This window comes from Thalia democratica, chromosome 6, assembly GCF_965202585.1.
Source record: "Thalia democratica chromosome 6, ktThaDemo2.hap1.1, whole genome shotgun sequence".
NCBI classification, from domain to species: Eukaryota; Metazoa; Chordata; class Thaliacea; order Salpida; family Salpidae; genus Thalia; species Thalia democratica.
The window spans coordinates 21,004,508-21,026,353 of record NC_139170.1 but is presented as its reverse complement, the minus strand read 5'-3'; the positions used below and the strand labels follow the sequence as shown (position 1 = coordinate 21,026,353).

General features: G+C 25.5%; 1 protein-coding gene and 1 pseudogene across 2 annotated transcripts; both read right to left on the bottom strand.

Moving 5' to 3' along the window:
• Positions 1-1,376: 1,376 nt before the first annotated feature.
• Positions 1,377-5,192, bottom strand: LOC145837720 (ferroportin pseudogene; annotated as a pseudogene). The gene is made up of 2 exons (XR_014370013.1): positions 5,136-5,192; positions 1,377-3,391 (listed from the first exon to the last, which is right to left on the bottom strand). The product of XR_014370013.1 is annotated as a ferroportin pseudogene (transcript).
• Positions 5,193-5,414: 222 nt separating this feature from the next.
• Positions 5,415-6,185, bottom strand: LOC145837721 (STING ER exit protein-like). The gene has a single exon (XM_082945143.1). It carries the CDS (start codon positions 6,160-6,162, stop codon positions 5,515-5,517), a length of 648 nt encoding a protein of 215 aa, XP_082801269.1. The 5' UTR covers positions 6,163-6,185; the 3' UTR covers positions 5,415-5,514.
• Between the last annotated feature and the right edge of the window lie 15,661 nt (positions 6,186-21,846).

Sequence of the window (21,846 nt, the reverse complement as noted above, 5' to 3'; positions counted from 1 at the left end):
TTTGGCTTTTACAAGCTTCAAAATGTTTTCAACACTATAAGTAAGACACGATAAAATATAGTTAAACAAAACTTTTAAGTTTTGTTCGGTATTTATAAAAACTAATTGTTTTAATTTAAAATTTTAGCTAGTGATCTAACAGATCCCTATTTTGTTTTTTCAAATACGGATGAATAACATCTTTTTGAAAATATAAGTTAGAATTTCGTGCTTTAAACTTAACTATATTTTAAAATGTTTTATAAGATAAAATAAAGTTAGTTAAAAACAGGGTTGCCAAATGTTTTTTGCAAATTTTATCCAAATTTTTAAAAGTATTTAAAGTTATTTGTTTGAATTAAATAGTAAAACTAAAAATTATTATTGGAAAAACCGCTCACGAGTCAAAACTTGACAGACATACGTTAATAATTCTAACGGTGTATAAATTAAAGTTTTTATTCAACTCAAGTATTTGAAAAACTTCATTAATGGGTTTATTTTTAGTTTAAAGTCAAGTTTATGAAACTGTGTTAAATACCGTAAAAACATAAAAAAATACTGTAAAGCTACTTTAAATGTGTTTTCTAATAATAAGAAAATATCTATAGCATAGATTTTTGTGTCAAACTGAAATTTTATTGATTCTAAAATTCCAGATTTTTTAGCCTAAATGGTCAAATTCCAGGTTTTCAGGATTTTTGGCAACCCTGTAAAAAACGAAATCATTTTTACCGAAGATTTCAAATAAACTGTATAAAATTTGTAAAACGTATGTCAACTTAAAAAATTAAAGTACTTTATTTAGTTTTTAAAAAATTAAGACTGGCATTATCAAAAATCTTTAAAATAGCTTTAATTAGCTTGAGTCTTTGGCAACCCTTATGTTTGGGTAAAATTATTAAAGATAGTCAAATACTGTAAAAAAGACGTTACTGTAATTGCAACTTAATTTTCTAGCTTTAACTTTTTATACCTTTTCATGTTTCAACTTTTCTTATTTTTAGAAATGCAGTTAATTATTATTGAGTTCATAACATCAACTTTTTTATTTTAATTAAATTCAAAAATTTAACATTATTTCACTTTTTTTTTTGCAATCATACAATAAGCACTAGACTGCACCGCCCGAACATTTTTGGTCTGTACCCACAAACAAACGCTTTAGTGCTAACGAACTTGAATTAATTTAGTTACAATGATAAAACGGTTCATTTTGATTATGTCTACCTGATGAGTCCTAATTAGGACGGAACCAGGTCGCAGAACGTCGCGTGAATTGTTGTTGATACGTTTGCTGTCAAGTGCTCTGAATGACGAAGGAAATACCTCAGTTTTGCAGAAAAAAACCAAATGTTTCTACGAATTAACTGAATAAAATTTTAAACAATGCTGAAATTTCTATTGTACTGCAAAGAAAAAGATATTATGTTTAAAAAAGTGGACAAATAGAATAACTCTTCAATTTGTTTCTTTTTAGTACTTTATATAACTTCAAATATTGTAATAACTGGTAAACTATTTTGTGAATCAAACTATTAAACTTTTGAATAGTGAAAAATAAACACCTATTGTTAAACCAAGATGATAAACGCATCAGAAAGGCAGAATTAAAGAACTAAACTTTTTTTTATTAGTTAGTCACTTACCACTATAAAATCTTATTACTTTTTTTAAAAGTTTAAAACTTAAGTTCAGTATTTAAAATTATTTTAGCAATACTTACGCAACTTTTGATTTACAGAAGTTTTTAATATTTGAAAAGTCCGATTAATTAGTTTATTTTATAATGTTAACTTTATTGGTTACATTGGACACTAAAGACTTATAAGCGTAAACACAATACATTACATAACAAGAAATAGTCGAAAGAACAGAAATAATGACGAGAAGACCAAACTTACTAAATTGAGGAAAGATAATGACTAGAACATACATCATTAAATCCATAAAATTGTTAAGCGCACTATGAACTCCATTAAAAACTCCTCGTTCAGACTCGAGAACATTTTCTTGAATAAGTTGCGTTATTGTTAAATCAAAACCCCAAAGTCCAACACGCGCTAAAATTACACCCGTCATGAGGATTGATATTGACGAAAAAGAACTTGGTAAATCGAATTCTTCATTACACTTAATGAAGACATCCTGTTCTGTTTCAACAGAAGTTAAATTGAAATCCTTGTTAATTATTACCTTTTTCATGCTATTTTGCGAAACCAAATAAAACGGACTACCATCTAAGAATATTGAAGTAAGAGACAAAAATAAAGTTATTGTTTGCGATACAGCACAAATAATTCCAGACTTTATTAATCCAAATTTACGCCTCAAGGGCGGATAAATTAATGTTGCAATAATACCACTTAAAGCTGCAGCGGCAGTCAAAATTCCCATTAAAAGTTCACTTAAGCATTGAGAATATGCGTAACTAACAGTTATCGTTCCAAACCCTAGTACTGTGAGATAAAGTAGAGAAAATCCAAAACAGGGCAAAGCTATAGGCTGGATAAAAAACAAATTCCATCCAGTTCTAAACGACGAAACACCATTGGAAATCTTTCCCAAAAAAGTTTCACGCTCTTTACTAATAGGCTTGGTTAAAAAGGTTTCATTTGTATTTTTCGTTTTTGTCTTAAAACGAAGTTCGTTAAATTCTGTTTGTGACTCTTTTATATCCTTAGTAAAAGAAGATTCTTCTTGGTCATCGTTTTCAACACTTTTTTGTTTATTTCTAACATGTTCAGTTATCAATTTTTGCCTTATTGCAAGTGAAGGTACATTTTTGTAAACTTTTTTCAAAAGAAAGTACTCTAACACCATAGAGACCAAATTCCAACCTGCAATAAAAACCAGCCCACCAACATGTTGAAGTTGATCCAGAAAAATTCCACATAATGGTGGAGCTATGCACTTCGTAACCAAATCTATTCGCCTCATCCAAGAATTTAAATCAGCAAGAAAGTTGCTGTCACCTGCTGAAACCACAACTACCCAGTCTTTTTGGATGATAATTGCATTCGAACAAGAAGCAAGATTGCTAATACATCCAAAAACGATTGTTAAACATTGAACAAGAACGAAATTGGTTTCTGAAACAATTTCTTTTTTTGATAAGTAAACCAGCAAAAGAACACTATTGGTAATAACAAAGAAATTTTGTACAGCTATGGTAGTTTTTATTGCTGATAGTCTACCAGCACGGTCTATCCAATCACCTACTATTGGTCCAAATAATAAAACAGTGGCAGTTGTAGCGAGACCATAAGCAGCTGGTAGCTTCAAGTCATAACTTTCTAGAGACAAAAGAAATAGTGGAACAGCAAAGTTCCACATTCTATCTCCCCAGGAAGACAGAAAGTGGCTGCAGCAGAGTAGTTGGTGCGTTTTCATTAGAGTTCACATTACAATACTGTTGTAAATTTCAATTAGTTTTCTTTATAATTTATGTAAACTTTAATTTAATTTTTTAGTAGCTGAAGTATGTATACGATAAACAAATTAAACCTTTTGATTTATCTTCCTGACAAACTAAAACTATTTTTTCAAGTTCAGAATGTTGGTAATCAAGTTCATATAAGGAAATACTATTCTAGTATTGTAAACAGGAGTTGTTTTTATTTAAATAAGATTTAAAAGATAAGCTCTTTTTTTAAGTTAAAAAAATTTAAGTTAACTTTTATCATTTGAAAACTTGTTCTTTTTGCAGTTGATCATTTAGGTCAAGGTTTCGCAAAGCGGGTCATCTGGCCTTTTTGGGGCTATAAACTACAAAAGGCGGTTCGTGACTAGTAAATAGACCATAATTTAAAACCTGTACTGGATATTCTGGAATTCACGACAGTAACAAAAGGTCATACTTGTATTTAAGGGTAGTTTTTAAACTTATACGGGAAAATGATATCGCGCACACAGTACATTTTTGAGAAATTTTATTGTATTGAGGGCATTACTTTTTAAATTAAATTAAGGTCTAATACATAAAAAAAATTGGAAACCCTGACTTAAATGATCACATAAAAGTTTAGGATTTGCTCAAGTGTATAAAATTTTTAAAAACTATTATAGAACTAGACAACTATGGACTTCATCAAAATTGAACGAATTTTTAAGTACTTAATTTTTGAGCTTTAAAATATAGTAGTTAAAATAATAGTATTATTAATCAATATGTTATAGTTGTTTGTAAAAACATTTGCAGCTAGCCTTTTTTCTTTAAAGAACTAGTTACATTTTAGAAATTAGTTAGATGTATAACTTGGTATTTAAAGAAAAAAGCTCATAAATGTTTATGAAAATCTAGTAGTTTAATTAGTAGAGTTTGTTAAATGCGATCCATTGTCAGCGTTAAGTAGTAAACTCTAACTTTTAATTGTCTCATTGATATCTATGTAGTTAACATGCATACACTTTCGGTTTACATTTATTATGCATAGTTACATGTAAGTTATCATAAATGATAAAGGTTATTAATTATAATAATTATTAGTAATCATGTATGATATATCATTCAAATTCTTATTAATTACTTGGGAAAAAAAATTATATGTTCTTTTTAAAACTACTATTATAACCTTATGTTAATAATTCTTTTTAATTATCTAAAAGTTTACATACATGACAATTTAAATTCTTTAAAAATGTTAAGGGACCAAATATCAAAAAGTATGTATTTTTTATAATTAAAAAAGCTCTGGTGGGTCTAATTAATAAAATTTTGATAGTAAAAAAATTAGAAATTTATTGAAAGAGATTTTTTGAAATTAATATATTTAATATATTTTTAAACTTATTTCAGTCATATCTCAAAAAAAGCCTTATTAAAATACTTTAAAATTTAGAAAAAAAATGCATGTAGATTTAATAAATAAGATTATGAAAGTAAATAACTTTAGTTTTTTATTGGTTATTTAAATAGATATTAACAATAACACTGAACTATCAAAATTCGAATTGTCGTAATTTCAACAGTCGTGCACCGATCTTATATGTTAAAATAGTATAACATGTTTTTAATTTGTTTTATTCAAAAAATATTTTAACTTTCGCACCATACACAAAAATTGCATCTAGTTCCATTAATTTGTTTATTTTTAAATTAGAGTAGTAGTGAACTTAAATACTATAACTTTACACATAGCTGAAAAATCAAAAACCTACTACTTGGGACTCTGTAGAACTATTTATACTTTATGGAGAGAGATACGCTTTTAGTTGAGTATAAAATAAATTAATTACAAAAAAGTAACCTGTAAATTAAAAAAAATTGATGTAAGAATTTAAAATTTATTTTGTATATATAAATTAAAAACTGGTTCATTCAGCTTTTTAAGAAATTTTAAAAGACTATCTTCGCATATTTAAGAGGAAACTAATTAACTAACAGTTCCTTCTGTTATCTAATTATCAATTAGGAAAAAAAAACATCCAAAAAAAATATCCAAGAACATTTATAAACATTAATTAAGTTACTTATGTCAGAAGTAATAAAATAATATTTCAAAAAAAGAGTTATCCAAAAAAAAACATCGAGCTTTAGTTATCAATAAGAGTACCTTTCTTCTTTTTTGCTCTTACATCATCCACAGTTTGTAGAGTGCGTTTATTAAGCATACCCTTACTCTCCAGCTGCTTTTGGATAACTCTAGCATTTGCTGCATAACTATCAGCTATCTCTCTTTCTTCAAGTGCTTCTTCATCTTCTTCCATATTTGATACAGTCACCGAGCTAAACTTACCCATATTTTTTGTATGCTTTACAAGCTTAACTGCCTTTGGTTTGTCAAGACTCTTATATATATTTGTTTTAACTTTACTGTCTTGCTCAGCTACCAATGCTCGCTTAAAAACAAATCTAACAGCCTTATCTTTTTCTTTATGACGATAGAAAACTGGAAGAGAACACTTTTGGCACTTTTCTCTATACTGCAGTTCAATACCTTTTTCCCTTTTTAAATATACTGGATCAGACTCTTCAACATTACTTACCCTAAAAACGTTGCGTTTGCTATCTATGACCCTAGCTCTATCACAAGGTCTTAATGGCAGTTTCTCAAGCTTACAATCTAATATAAGCAACATTTGTCCGCAATGGCAGTAATATGTGTAAAGTGGTTTTTCTCCATATACTTCCTTGTCTTCATCATCTGTGCAAACTACACTTCTAGATATAAGTTTTGGCATAACTCAATTTATCTAAGTTTATAAAGTCTGTTTATATTGAAACTATTAGTAACAATATAAAAATCAAATCAAAAAATTTATAACATATAAAAATAAATATCATAAATTATACTGTTAATTCAAGGTTTAATAGAGATGCATTAATGTTACACAAACATAGTTTTAGTAATAAATTTTTAACAAACTAGCTCTTACTTAAAGGTATAAACTAACTTTTTAAAATAAAGTTTGATGCAATTTTTAAAGGAAAGAGATCAAATTTTTAGAGAAAACAATTAGTGCAAAAAATATTTTACTAAAAATTTATTTCCTTCTAAAAGCAGTCATTTTCATACTTTATTATTCTTATCACCACTATACTAATATGATATTATTTGAATAAACTTTTTTTTTTTGAAATTTTGTTTTTAAAGTTAAAAAAAACTTTCCTGATTTTTTATTTACAGGGTTGCCAAATGTTTTTGGTAAATTTTCTCCAGGTTTTCAAAATTTGCTCCAGGTTTTTAAAAGTACACATTTTTGAGTCTATTAGCTTAAAGTAAGTTTAAGGTAAAAAACTGTCTTAAAAAGTATAAAAACATTGAAAAGCTACTTCAAATGTGTTTGTTTAAAAAAAAATTGATGAAGACATAAAAAAAATTATCTATATGGTAGATTTTTTGTGTCAAATCAAAATTTTTTTACCTAACATGTAAAAATTGTTCGAAATTCCAGGACTTTCCAGGCTTTTTAGTGAATTTTGTTCAAAATTCCATGTTTTTCTTTCAAAATCTCAAATTCTAGATTTTTCAATGTTTCCAAGTTTTTTGGAAACCCTGTTTATTATTATTTTTTTCAATGTTACAAAGACTTTTTTCTAAAACTTGAAGTCTCTGGCTCTAAAAGTTAAAAATATTAGATAAATTCAAGTGAATTATTAAGTTTCTAACAAAATTGATGACAAAAAAAATGTGGTTTATTTACTGTTAGTGTAGGAAACTTCAATAGTTATATTTCAAAAATTAGTATGAGCTTTTACACAGCCTCACTTTACAAAAAAACATCTAAAATACTCAAATTACTATTAGCCTCGATTTTTTATTTAATTTCAAATAAGTCTGAGTATGTTGCAACTCTACTGTGTGCATATATTTTAATTTATAATCATTTAAATTAATTTGTCAATAGTAAATTTTAATCATATCACTTTGGTCATTAGACTCTATACAAACCTGTCGTTCAATTGTTACCAAAGAAAGATGTAGTGGTCATTCTACAAACAGTTATTATATTTTATTGAAGGTACTATTTTCTAAAATTTTCAGTGACAAACTAATGAACATGTTAGAAACATAGTTTTTATGAAAAAAGAAGACTTAAAGTTGTTAAACAGTAACCTAAAGTTTTAAGAATTATCCATAATACAGCCTTAGTTTTTCAAAAAAAGTTCAAAGACTGTGTCATGCATTCAAAGATTGAAATTCAGTGGTTAAAACATAAATAAAATAAAAAAATTCTTGTAGTATTTAAAAAAACTTGAGTAGGTCAAAAAGGGGAACAATTTAAATATTCAAAAAAAAAAACATTTCATTATTGTTTTCTAGCAAAAATTAAATGACAAGTAATCTTTTAAAAATAGCACTAAAATTTTAGAACAACTTTTGAAAACAAATATATTTTAATTAGTTGCTTTAGAATTTTTAGTACAACCTGCAGCTGCAGTTCCACTGATCTAGAGGAAAATCTTTGAAAAAGTTGAAAAACTAATTTAATGATCGTAAAATGATAAACAAATATATTTTATCTTGTTTATACTAAAAATATATATTTATCAAAAAATCTGGTTATTAGTGGATGAGGGCAGCAGTTTATCAAAACAAATTTAAAATTTTATAGGAACTTTTTGTTTTATACTGAATTTATTTATTAAAACAGGGATAAGTAAACTGATGTCAGCATTTTATTTTTGTTTAAATGTTGATTTAATCTTTAAGATTTAAAATTTTAGTGTAATCTTTATGAATTAATTTATTTCAAAAAAAAGTTCAAAAATAGGATTTTTAAGCATTTTAAATTGCTCTTTTAATGAATGGTCTGTACTGATACCTCTGTACTGAACAAAGGTTGAAATTTATTTTATTATTTTAAAATTGACGCCTACTTAATTAACTGTTACAACTAATTTAACTTAAACTTATATCACAAACTTTGTTTAAACTATGAAACTAAGTAAAAGTATGTGCTCTGATGATACTTGTTTTGTTAAACTTGGTACAAAAATAAATTAGCCATATCTTTCTTTATAAATTTGGTAAAAAAATGACATAAATAATTAATAAATTATTTCTGTTTTATTTAATTTTTGAGTTTTTAGTGTGTGAGACATTGAAAAATCTCTTTGTTAAATGATGTACAACTTGAGAAACAGTATGGGTTTAGGGCAAATAGTAGACTTAATTAGCTGCAAATCAGATTTTTTGATGAATATATATTTTTTAGTATAAACAAGATAAAATATATTTGTTTATCATTTTACGATCATTAAATTAGTTTTTCAACTTTTTTAAAGATTTTTCCTCTAGATCAGTGGAACTGCAGCTGCAGGTTGTACTAAAAATTCTAAAGCAACTAATTAAAATATTTTTGTTTTCAAAATAATTGAGGCTAGTGAGAAAAAGTTGATAAATTTCTCTGTAGTTTTGGATTTGGCAAAAGCATTTAATACGATTAATCATAAAAGTTTAATATTAAAAATAAGAAGTTAAACTTACTAAAAACCTTTTTTTATAATAGAAAACAATCAACATTTATAAATAATGTTGTGTCTAAGCATGAAATTGTGAATGTTGAAATACCAAAAGGTTCTTACTTGGGTCCTTTGTTGTTTCTTGTATATGTTAATGATTTTTTTTTCTTCTACTGAGATAAAATCTGAGATTGTTTGCTGATGATGCCTACCTAAACTACCAAAATTGTGAACCTGATTATTTAAATAAGTTATTAATAAGGAATTGAATAAAGTTGATGAATAGTTGTGTGTTAATAAATTTTTTATTAATTGTTCAAAAACAAAAATTTTGCTTTGTAAAAAGTTAAAAACATTTTGATATTTATGTGCAGATTGATGGTTTTCTTATTACTTATATCTTTCTTACAGTATCAGAGTTGCCAAATGTTTTTGGCAAATTTTCTCCAGGTTTTCAAAATTTGTATGTTATGTTGTATAAAATACTTAGGTTTAGTTTTGGATGACAAGCTGAATTGGAAGAAATATTTGAGTTTTCTGTAATCAAAATTGTTTGGAAGTTCTTACATTTTTTTCAAAATTGAGGTACTATTTGGACACAATTACACTAATGGTATATTATAGTTTGTTTTATCTGCGCATTCAATATTGTATATCTGTTTGGGGTGGTGCTGCTGACTGTTATTTAAAACCAATGGTTTATATGCAAAAAAGAATAATCACATATGTTTGCTGTGTGCATGCCCTGACCACAACAAACCCTCTATTTGAAAAAACTGGTGCACTAAAATTAAATGATGAGTTTGAATTGCAAATTTGTAAGTTGATGTGTAGGGTTTGATGTCTAGGGTTTGATGTAGAGCATAGTAGATTTACACTTGCTAACTCTATTCATTCACACAACACAAGGTTTTCAAAGAAAACAAATTTGTAACTGAAAGACTTGAAAACAAATTTGGCCTAAACTGCTTTAGGTATTCAGGTCTAAAGTTTTAGTCTAGTGTACCAGAAACTTTTTTAAACTTAAAAAAAGATAGCTTTAAATATAATAATAAAAACTTTTTATTAAATCAAAATAATAATTAGATCAAAAGTGCTTCTGAATGTATGTTTTATTTCATTAAAATTTGATGTATGTTTTATGTATAGCAGAGTGTTTTTATTTATGATTGACTGGCTAATGAAAACGTGATTGTCCTAATTATTGAAACTAATTAAGATTATTGTTAAGTTATTTAGTTTATAATAGTTTTATTAATGTGTTAGATTCAAGACATTTGATTGTATCATTAATATTATTTTTTTTTTTTTACAAATTAAAGAATAAAACATTAAAACAATACTTAATTTTAAATTTATTTTTAGAGTTTTATGTTAAGCTAATACTAACAAAATTGTTAATTACCTAGGATGATGTTGCACCAATATCAAACTGAAAATATATTATAATCAATGTCTTTTTTAAACATAATTATAGGCTAGAAATCAATGTTTTAAGCCTAATATCTTTGATCTAAAAAGATACTTTTTTTTAAGCAAGCTATATAAATAAAAAGTAAGAATTAAATTTATTTATGATAAACTAAAATATTTAATCAACTTTATTTTACAATATTGTAGTCAATGTAAATTATTGTATTGATATAATTGCTTTACATTGTCAAATAAAAGCAATTAAATATTTAAGTTTTATTAGTTTATGATAAATAAGCTTAATTTTATTTATGTATTTTTTAAATATAATTTTTTGTTGAAAAATTTGGTTCAAAAATATAACATATTTTTAGTTTAATATCGGTACATCATCATTCTAGGTAACTACCACAAAATTTTATAACAGTTTTTTTTTTATGAAAATAAAAAGTAGTATTCTTTTTACTTACAGTATTTCTTATTTCTAATTATTTTTATAGAACTTAATACTATGAGTTAAATATTAGTTTATTTAAATTTGCAACAGCTGATTGTGAGTTCACACTGGTGGCAGTGATCACATGATTGGATTGTTGATAGGTTTTTTTGTTGCAGTGACGGAATATACTTGCTTGGAGATTTAAGCTTCATTGTTTTTTCTAACACTTTGTGGTTTTTAGTGTTTAGAGTTTAACCTTGTCAGTGTTTGCCAAATGAAATGCAACCAAGGGACTTTTTAAAGTTAAACAGACAGTTTTTTATTTTTTTGGTTAGTTTGTTTAATGTTAATTTTTAGGGGGCAGGTAGAATTACAGGTAATGACAAATTGTTTGCTTGACCTTCAAAAAATGCTTATTATTAAAGAAAGAAGAGTAAGTCTTGTGTTTTTCTATAATGATAAAAAAACATATGATAAACCTTCATTAGATGCTACATTTAAAGTATTTTTCTTTTTCAAATCATTTCAGTATATTTCTTTCTAATTAAAAAATTAAAAATTTCTAAGAAACTTTTATAGACTAATAACAGTTTGTTTCTTGTAAGTAAGCTTAAAATAAATAATAAGTGTATAAGTTTTTTTTTTTTGTTTTTTTTAATTAAAAGCAAAAGAGCGTTTTCTAGAAAAAAAAATCTTAGTTAGCTTTAAAGACAAGCAAAAGTTATGATTAACTTTAGGTGGGCACCAATATCAAAGTGTAATTCAATATACAGAAATTTTTCAGTTTTATTTTAAAAAATTTTCAGTTAATTTTCGCCCTGCTTATGTACTTATACTACTGAATGTAAATTTAGGTGACTCTTCAACTGTATATAACAGTGTCATTTCAACAATGCGACTTTTAAACTATTTTTTATTCTTTTAGTATTATGATTTATGTAGGTTACATATTGCTGTGAATTAATTATAAAAATTAAGTCGGTTTTTAGGCCTTATTTAACTTTAACAATAGTGTCATTTCAACTAAGTGTTAATTTTTATAACCAACTTAATTTTTATAGTTAATTCACAGCGATATGTAACCTACATAAACCATAATACTAAAAGAATAAAAATAGTTTAAAAGTTGCATTGTTGAAATGACACTGTTGTATACAGTTGAAGAGTCACCTAAAATTACATTCTGTAGTAATGCTTCGCCCTGCTTATGTACTTATTTTCAAAATAAAACTGAAAATTATTTAAAATTAAGCTGAAAAATTCCTGTATATTGAATTACACTTTGATATTGGTGCCCACCTAAAATTAATCATAACCCAAGCAAAATAATGGAATCTAAAGTTTGGACATTTTTTTTAAATTGCAAAAAATCCTAATCAAGCTAAGTCAATACTCATCTCTATTAGAAGCAACTTACCTATGTAAAATAAATAATAAATTGGGCAACTTCATTTTGAATACTATTTTGTAGAAAAAAAATCCCCCGTTTAGTACAAAGCTTAAATATACAAGCAAGCTATGCAAACCATTAACCAAGCTTAATATAACGTTATAACAGGTCAAAAAATAGCTGTAGAGTGAAACTGAAAACTACTAACACTAAGTAATATAGAACGTCCTTTATAATACAACCTAATTGGTCAAAACAATTGTTAGTGTCAAAAGTATAAAGTTAAAAATTTTGATAGTTTACAATACAAAATATTTATGACAAATACTATTTAAAAATGCTTGTAAACAACTAAACGATTAAAAATAGTTACATACAAAATAATAAAATAAGTATCAAATTTTAATGTATTTAAGTCTTAAATTTTTGTTAGTAATAACTAATAAACAACTAATTTAAAAAACTCAAGAACTTCCGATTAAAAAACATTGCTAGATGGTAAGTAAAGGAATTAAAATTTTAACCAACTGTTTCAAAACTATAGTTTAGTTAAAAACTTTTAAAAATCAAAAAAATATTTAGTAACAATAAAAAAAAATGATTTCCTACATATTGTTTATTAAACGACAAAAAAAAGCGCTTAAAAACCTTGGTCTAACGACCTAGTGCACGAAAGTCGAAAAACCTTTCGAGAAAGTAAAGATAAAAAAAATAATTTTGTTCTAAATTTTATAAAAAGCAATGTATTTTAATAAAACATAATTTTAGATATTTAAAAATGCTAACAAAATTACTTACAAATACAAAATAACTAGTTCGGTAGAAAATTTTTTTAATGAAACTAAAGGTAACTGTTAAAGCCTCTTTTACTAAAACATATTAAACTATTAACTTAGTATATTTAAACAACAGTTAGTCTAAAGCTATAATATTTTAAAATAAAATAATCATAGGTTAAAAACTGTTTAAAGTAAAGTATCTTTATAAATTCTAGTTTAAGAGATAAAAGGATTTTTAAAAGATTTACTTTTAGTTTTACAAAGTTATTTAGAAAATAATAGTGTTTTATAAAAAATAAAATTTTGTCTACCAGTATAAGTGAATTTTCAAATCTATAATTGTGCACTTATAGTTTTAAACATAACTAAATATTGCAAAACTATGTTTGGTTATAAACAAGTACTTCGACTCAAAAAGAATCTTTCTAGGTTTATTTATTTTTATACCTTGGTTTAATCTTGTTTAGTGCCTTTATCTTTCTTTAAATCTTTTATAGATTAAAATCTTCGTTTGTCGCGTACATTAATCAGCTTGGCACACTTATCAGTGCAAAACATCCTTGGAACAACCATGGTTGCATCAACCAGCCACCAACTTGCTGTAAAAATAGATTTTACGATGAAATTTGACGACAATAAAACGTCACATACAAATAAATGTTACCATCATAAAAGCCAAATGTAGCTAAAACGCGGAAAATTTGTTAAAAAATGAGCTATTTTCCACAATAGCTGTTAGCTTAGCATAAACCTCTTTTAACCCAAATTTTGATTTTTATAGCATAACAGTCCGAAGGGGAGTCAAGTAAACGTAAAGGGGAATCCCGTTGTACAAAACATTTTGAAAAATAATTTATCAAAGTTTATAAACTGTAGCAGTAGCTTGGTAGGCAAATCTACAGAAACGTATACTTATGTGCGAAAATACTTGCTTGCATTTTTGCATTTCAGCCTGAAAAGACTCTGCTGTCTTAGATTTTAGTATTAATTTATGCTTAATTTTGCACTCCTGAGAGATAACTTTGACATATATGTACTTTTTAGCATTTTTAGTGTCGTAAAAAAATTGAACGAATTAAAAACATCCAAATTGTAACATTTAGGGCGTTAAAGCTTTATTTTGTCAAAAATCTGCAATGCAAAATTGATTCTAAAGGAAGCTGTAGCTTTAAAAATCAAGATCATACAATTTTATATTACAAAAATTTGCATAACTTGTTGCTACTATAGACTACATTAAATGTTTAATTTTCAATACAGTAGAAGTGTTTTTGAGTTAAATGGTGATTTTTTATACTTATTTTTAATGAAGGTCAGGACTTTTTTACTTTTTATGGGTAGTTTTAAGTATTGGGTACTTTTAATTGCCTCAATTTTGCAAAAAAAAAGGTACCCAATATTTTGATGATGTCATTAACTTTACTTTGGGTAGTTATTAAGGTTAAACTTTGTAAAAAAAATAAATTTGCTGTCTAGGCCTATGATAAATTCACTTTGTTTATTTTTCTAAATATAAAAATAATTGTATCTGAAGTAAAACAGTACTAAACATTTCACTATGTTAACAAAATTAAGGAATTATAACTTTCAACCTTAATATTTTTTGTGTAAGTTACAATTTTAAATTCAACCGCAAATTAAGCTATTAGCTTTGAAAATTTTTCTTTTATAGATTATTGATGACTTTAAGTTATCATATTTTATAAAATTTTCATTATTTTACATGTAAAAGTTGTTTAAAAATTACATATTTTTTGATGATTTTTTTTAAAACACTAGATTTTTTCATTTTTTTGAATTTCAAAAGTTCAAGGTTTTTCCAGTTTTTGTTTAAGCTGTCAAGTTCCTGGATTCCAGGTGTTTTGACAACCCTGCTCAAATTTTAAGGAAGTATTCCTTTCAATATTTAAAAAATAGTAAAATATGACAATTAAAACTATTTCTACTCTCCTATTTTAATGTTTTATATCAAAAATTTGTTTTGGTATAAAAAATATGTATAAAGATACTTGTAGTTTAGATTAATTTTCATAAAGTGACATCAACTTGTAATAAAAGTGATCTACACCCTCTCTGTACCCAAGGTGGCTCCTAAAGTTTTTTTGAAACTTCTTTCAACTTTTCAAAATTTAATATATTTTTTTAAATTCAAGTCTTTTTTATTTTTCTAGACAAAATAAGTGATCAGAATTTCAAGTCATTCTAGGATTTTATATAACATTCCAAGATTCCCATAAGCATTTAGGTTTGATGGCCACCCTGTTAACTTTATTTCAAATTATAAAAAGGTAGCTTTTATTGAAATACATAACTCTTGTATAATTAAATCAAAATTTTTTATGAATTAAATTCATCAATAAACTATAAAAGAAAAACTTTAAAAATCATTTTTTTTAATTTGTGTTTGAATTTAAAATTGTAACTTTATGTTAATAAAAAATATTTCTATAACTTTGTTAACATAGGGAAATGTTTAGTATTATTCTATTGTTTTATTTCAAATATGATTATTTTTGTATTTAAGAAAATTAAAAAAGTGAATTTGACATAGGCTTAGACAGCAATTTTATTTTATTTTTCAAATTTAAGCTTCAAAACTACCCAAAGTAAAGTTAATGACGTCATCAAAATATTTCGTTTTTTTTTTTTTTTTTGCAAATTTGCTGCAATTGAAAGTACCCAATATTTAAAACTTTCTATAAAAATTCCTGCCGTCTAATGAATGTTTTTTTGGTTTACACAAGTGGCAAGACATAAAGAGTCATAGGGGGTGTGGAGCAAATTAAATTGCCTTGTATACAGTTATCACTCGTACCTCAACATTCCATTTTTGATGTATTAACATAACTGCATTTTTCAGATTGAATTCAATAAAATTAGAGGTAGTTTAAGTTGCTGTGTTCCCGTCAGGACGTTATCACGAGTTATTTAAGATGTTTTAATTTTTGCAGATTCGTAACTTTTTTAAGCTAGCTACGTCCCTGGTTTATACTAAAAGCTTTCATATAAAATAAGAGCTAATGTTATTTTTTGTAAAAAAAAGTTTGAACCCTTTATACCCTTAAACATGAATCTGCCTTCAGTTATAAAATCTTATTGGGTTTTACTCTATATTTTGTGTTGAAACTTACAGCAAAAGAGTCTTTTTGACTTATTAAGTTTTATTCAAATCATAAAAATTTCTTCTAAACAGCTTAAATATTACACAAGTTTATCTTGTTGGTTATGTCTCAGAAAATCACAAAGTTTTACTTTAGTTTAATCAGAAAAGCCTAGTTTTAAAATAAAAAAGCATAAAATTATGTTAACTATTGGAAAAGAAGTAAGAAAACATTTTTCAGGGTTACCACAAAACCTGAATCTTGAAAAACCCGGTTTTTGACAATTTAGACTGGAAAAACATGGAATTTTAGAAATTTTAAATAAAACCTGTAGCCTTCAACAAAAATTACTTAAAAATCTGAAATTTTAAACAATCCTTAAATGTTAAGTAGTAAAATTTTGACTGACACGAAAAGTATAAAACATAGATAAAATTTTTTTTCATCATCAAGAACTTTTTTAAATGAAAAACACATTTAAATTAGTTTAACAGTTGTTTTTTGTTATACTACTTAACACAGTTTTTTACTTTAAACTAAACATAGATAAAAAAAACGTGTGCTTTTAAAAACCTGGAAGAAATAAGGAAAGCCTGGAAGAAGTTTCTCAAAAACCAGGGACAACCCTGAGTTTGTAATGCTATTTGCATTTTCTCCTTTTTGAGAAAGCATATTTTGTATATAAGTTTAGGCTAACTTGAGCTTGAGCTCGGCTTTTTAGTTTTTACTGTTTTGCAGTTATCTATTAGCCATTGTTTTTCTTGGAGGCTTTTAGTTTTTGCTTCTTTGCATTTAGCTTTAAGTCATTGTGGCTTTTTGCTGCATTTAATTTGTGAATGGTTTCGATCTCGTTTAAGCGAACGATTAGCGATTGAAAACCTGGAGAAAATTTGCCAAAAACATTTAGCAACCCTGTCTTTAGCAATAAGTGGAGACCTTTATTTGTTAAATATCTTTAAAGACAACAGCTTTAAATAAATGATTTGGTTTATTTTATACTGTTTTTAGTTCAGAAGTACATTTTACAAAAATTATATATTTTTAAGTAATTTGTTTGTTATCTTTTATTAATTACAGCAACCAAGGGTTACCAAACACTCAGGGTACCCAGGGAAACATAGGGTGTTAAAAATTTAGAAAATCTCTTGGAGGTTCCGGGAAACTCAGGGTAGTTTTAACTTTTAATAAATATTAGAAAGCTAGTACTCATATATATTGAATGAGATTTAGTTAAATTAGTATCAATTCTTTGTTTTATAACCAATTTTGTTAAAAACTAGATTTTTATTTATGTCGTAAAGATTTAAATTTTTTTCTAAGGATTTGAAAAATCTCGAGTCGACTCAGGACAGTTTAAGGTGACTCAAGGCAGATTTTTTGACTTAAAGAGTGACAACCCTGATTAATGTAAATTTTGTTGGTAGTTTATTTATAATAAATATACTTTTATATATTCTCACAATTTTATAAAGCTTATTTTGTTAACTTTTCTATTTTTGAGATTTTGTTATTAGAATTTAGAAATGTTTTAAAAATATCTTTAATATTTTTAGAATTAACATTGTAATTTTTCAATAAATAATAGAATTTTTAAGGATTTGAAAAAAACTCAGGGAAGTTTCTGATCACTTAGGGAAGATTTTTTGACTCAAAGAGTGGCAACCCTGTTAAAAAAATCATATTGAAGCAGTTTTTTGCAAAATTTTAGCTTTATATTATTATGCTTATATTTAAATAGTTCTATATTTATTCTGTTAAGAATGTAAATACATATAAATGCTAAAATACAATGTAATTATGTTGTTAATATCATGAAATAAGTTTGACTCACTAGGACTAGGTTATTATAAATAATGCTTGAGCTTTTTAATACCATAAGCTTTATAATCATTTGAAGATATATAGATTGTGTTTTGTAGTATCATGATTTGTATAGTAGTTTAAAATACAGTTTTTTGTTTACATAAAATATTATATTTAAATGAAAACATAATTTAAGAACAAAACTAATACGACCTATATTAACAGCTTTATCAAAGTATAGTTTACACAACATAGAAATTAAATAATCTTTAGACGAAGATGAAAGTTGTACTGCACCCAAACCTCCGAAGAAAATAAAGCTTGTAGGACACTAAGGATTCAAAAGCAATTAAAGTTGTTTCCTCGAAATCATAATTTGAAATTAAGATTCGGATTCGGCCAAATCCTAATTTGAAAACTACACTCGGATTCGACCGCATCCGAAATTTTTGAACTCGGTAGATCACTAGTAAGAAGGGTATAATTTTGACTTTCTGCTACTTTGGCTAAAAAGCACAAAAAACGATTGTTAGTTAAAATTTAATTACAAATTTGTCATAAAAATCTTGTAGGTTTTGAGATTTCTTAAAAAAAAGTTTCCTGTTTATAATTAAAAAATAAAAACAAATTATACAGTAATCTTCCTTTATTCTACCAACATATGTTTCTGTGTGTCAACGAATCAACACACTTCAACTGGGTTCTGTAAAAAAATAATTACTGTAATGAGAGAATAGAAGCATAGAATAAAGTAGGTGTATACATGTTTTCATTAAAATAAAATATTTTCTACAGATAATAGTTATTAATAGGTGAAATACTTAATATTAAATCCGACTGTTATAAAACTATATGATATTTGTAATTATTAAGTCTAAAATAAATAAGTAAGCTAAATTACACAACAAAACATTTATAAACAAACAACTTACGTTAATAGGAAAGATAACTAAATCAAAATTTACTGTTGTTAACTAACGAAAAAAATGCATTCGTTACAACTAATAATTACGTCACAATGTAAATGAGGTTATTTAAACTATTTAATTTGTATTGTAAGAACATTAATTTTGTTTTTATGTAATCTATTTTGAACAAAAATAAAACATTAACCATTAGTTAGTAAATCAATAAAATTTAATAAAACTTAACGACGCTGAAGGCAATAAAAGTCACAGAAACTCGGTGTAACATGTATATTATATATTGAATGTTAGTAATGATTGAATCAAAGTTATATAGAATTAGGAAGCAGATTTAGTTCAAATGTAAAAATCAAAAAGTGAAAAAATGAAAAAATTAAACTTTAAGGAAAAACAAAACACAAAAAACATAATTATTACTAGGCTTATAATGTACTGACCGATAATTAATTTACAGCGACATACATAAAATCATAATGACCTGAATTAAATATATATTGTATTTTATAATTAATAAAATAATTAATTGGTAAGGTAGGAGTCGGCTGTTTAATTTAAATATCCCATACAGATATTTTATATATTTAATAAGTAAATTGTGTTATATGTGAAAGTTAAAATGTGAAACAACAAGGTAGTCATATGCTAAGTATAAACCTGCAGTAAAAAACCTACTAGCTCTCTTGGGCGTAAAGCACGGTTTATCTGTGATTTGAATACAGGCTTCCAATTAAACTTGGAACTTAACATATAAAGTTGTGAAGAATTATAGTCGGAGGGTAAAGTGAATATATGAAATTTCAGAGAATAGAAAGTGACTTGTGTGAAATAGATATAAATAATAAATGAATAAAACTATATGTTACTTAGGATATATAATTATATTAATATATGTTAAGTGAATGTGTGTGTGTATGTTGAAGGTGAATGAAAAGTATGAAAGGTGAGAAGGCGCCAAGGTGTTATTTGAAGAAGAACCGTCGGTTGTGTGCACAGTTGTTTGAAATATCACGTCTTTTATTTAGTAATTGTTTACTATCTTCTGCTAAAATTGCCATTCGTTCAAGGTTGCATATTTGGCAGATCTTGCTCGCGCTACTGATGTTATTGTTGGCGTGGTGGAGGATGCTCTATTCCATTTCTGGTTTGGTTCCATACCTATCAAAATACTGCCAAACGAAATCTGACAATCTTGTACTATTCTTTTTATTTACATGCTTAAAAGTATACTTATCCCGGTGTACCTATCTTTAAAGTGACCTCCTGTCGAACCAATATACACCTTATCCTTATTATTATCATTAACATTATTATTGTTTTTGTTTTTATCTTCACTAAGTTTACATTTAACACGCACCTTATACACAACATTTTTAATTAAGCAGTTACCATGTAACGGACAGTTTATTTTATTCGACTTACGACAGTTACAATTTTTACCTACATTGTTCTTGAATTTAAAACCACATTTAATTACTTCATCGTTATAAGTATTACAGATATTGGTATTTTTCTGGTTACTACAGTTATTATTATTATCATAATTGTTATTGTTATCATATTTATTAATATTACTATTATTATTACTATTATTGGTTATGTCATTATTATTAATACTATTACCATTGTTATTAATAATATGGTTACTACTATTACTCTTATTACCACTATCATTATTTGTATACTTATTATTATTATTATTATTATTATTATTATTATTTTTATTATTATTATCATCATTATTATTATCATTATTATTATTATTATAATAATTATTATTATAATTATTATTATTACTATTATTATTAGAACATGATTCCTTATGTATAATTGAGTTTATATTTTTAGTTAGGTTTTTACTGATACTTCTAGTTATAGGCCTATTGTAATTGATTTTATTAATTAGATTAATGTTATCATTATTGTTTATATTAACCTTGTTATTTTTACAATTGTTATCCTTTATGTCTAAACTAATATTAATTACGTTTGTGTTATCTGAATAGTTGCTATTATTTCTAATAGTATTAGGTTTATTGTTATTATTAATTTGTGCTGTCAACTCATTATATTTAGATAAAACAAAATTATTATGTGATTGTATTATTGACTTAACATTATTCATACAACTATAAGAAATTTTTAAAGTTTTTCTATTAAATATTTTACGGTAACAATGATTATTTGGGAAATGTTTATCTACTAATTTCAAAAATTCTTTACCCAAGTTTACGTTAATGCTAGAACAGTATGGTGAGTTATACCACAACACACGGCTATTACGAGACTTATTACTTTTTTGCGTTTTAATATAATTTTCACTAGTGATACTGTTATTATTAATATCATTATTATTGTAATTGTTATTATCATTACTACAATTATTGTTATTAATGTTACTATTAAAATTATTTACAATATTATTAATGTTATAATCATTATTACTGTTACTTTTAAAACTATTATCATTATCGTTATTAATATTATTAATTATGCTGTTATTACTTTTATTATTGTCATATTTATGTTTATTATCGTTATTACCGTTAAAAATATCATTATTATTACTATTATTAGTATTATTGTTTGTTATCATGTATGTCAAGTTACATTTAAAACCACTTTTTTTTAATACATTTTCATATGGAACTTTTATTTCATTAAATATTTCTTCATTGGATGAAAATGAGCTTAAGCGTTTCTGGGTCATTATTGGGATAGATTTCTTTATATGTCGGGGGTGGTCGGAATTTGAATTGATAAAATTAATTAAACAGTTTGGTTTTCGGTAAGGGCGAAAAGTACCATCAGATAGGTTTAAGGTGACATCTAAAAAATCAGTCACTTGATTACCCAGATCTAAGGTAATTTTGAAATTAAAAAATATTCATTTACACACTTAATATCTGCTTTGCAAAAACGAATGTAAAGATTTTTAATCTGGTTTTGTAATTTTATCAATGACAAAGAATAGTTGAGATTTCTTTAATTTATAAAGAAGTGTAAGTGTATTATTAAAGGCAAATTATAGTAACGCCATAATGTTTAAATTTATTTCTTGAATTGATAGAAACATTTTATTGTTTTAGCTCGAGATGTAGTTTATTAAAA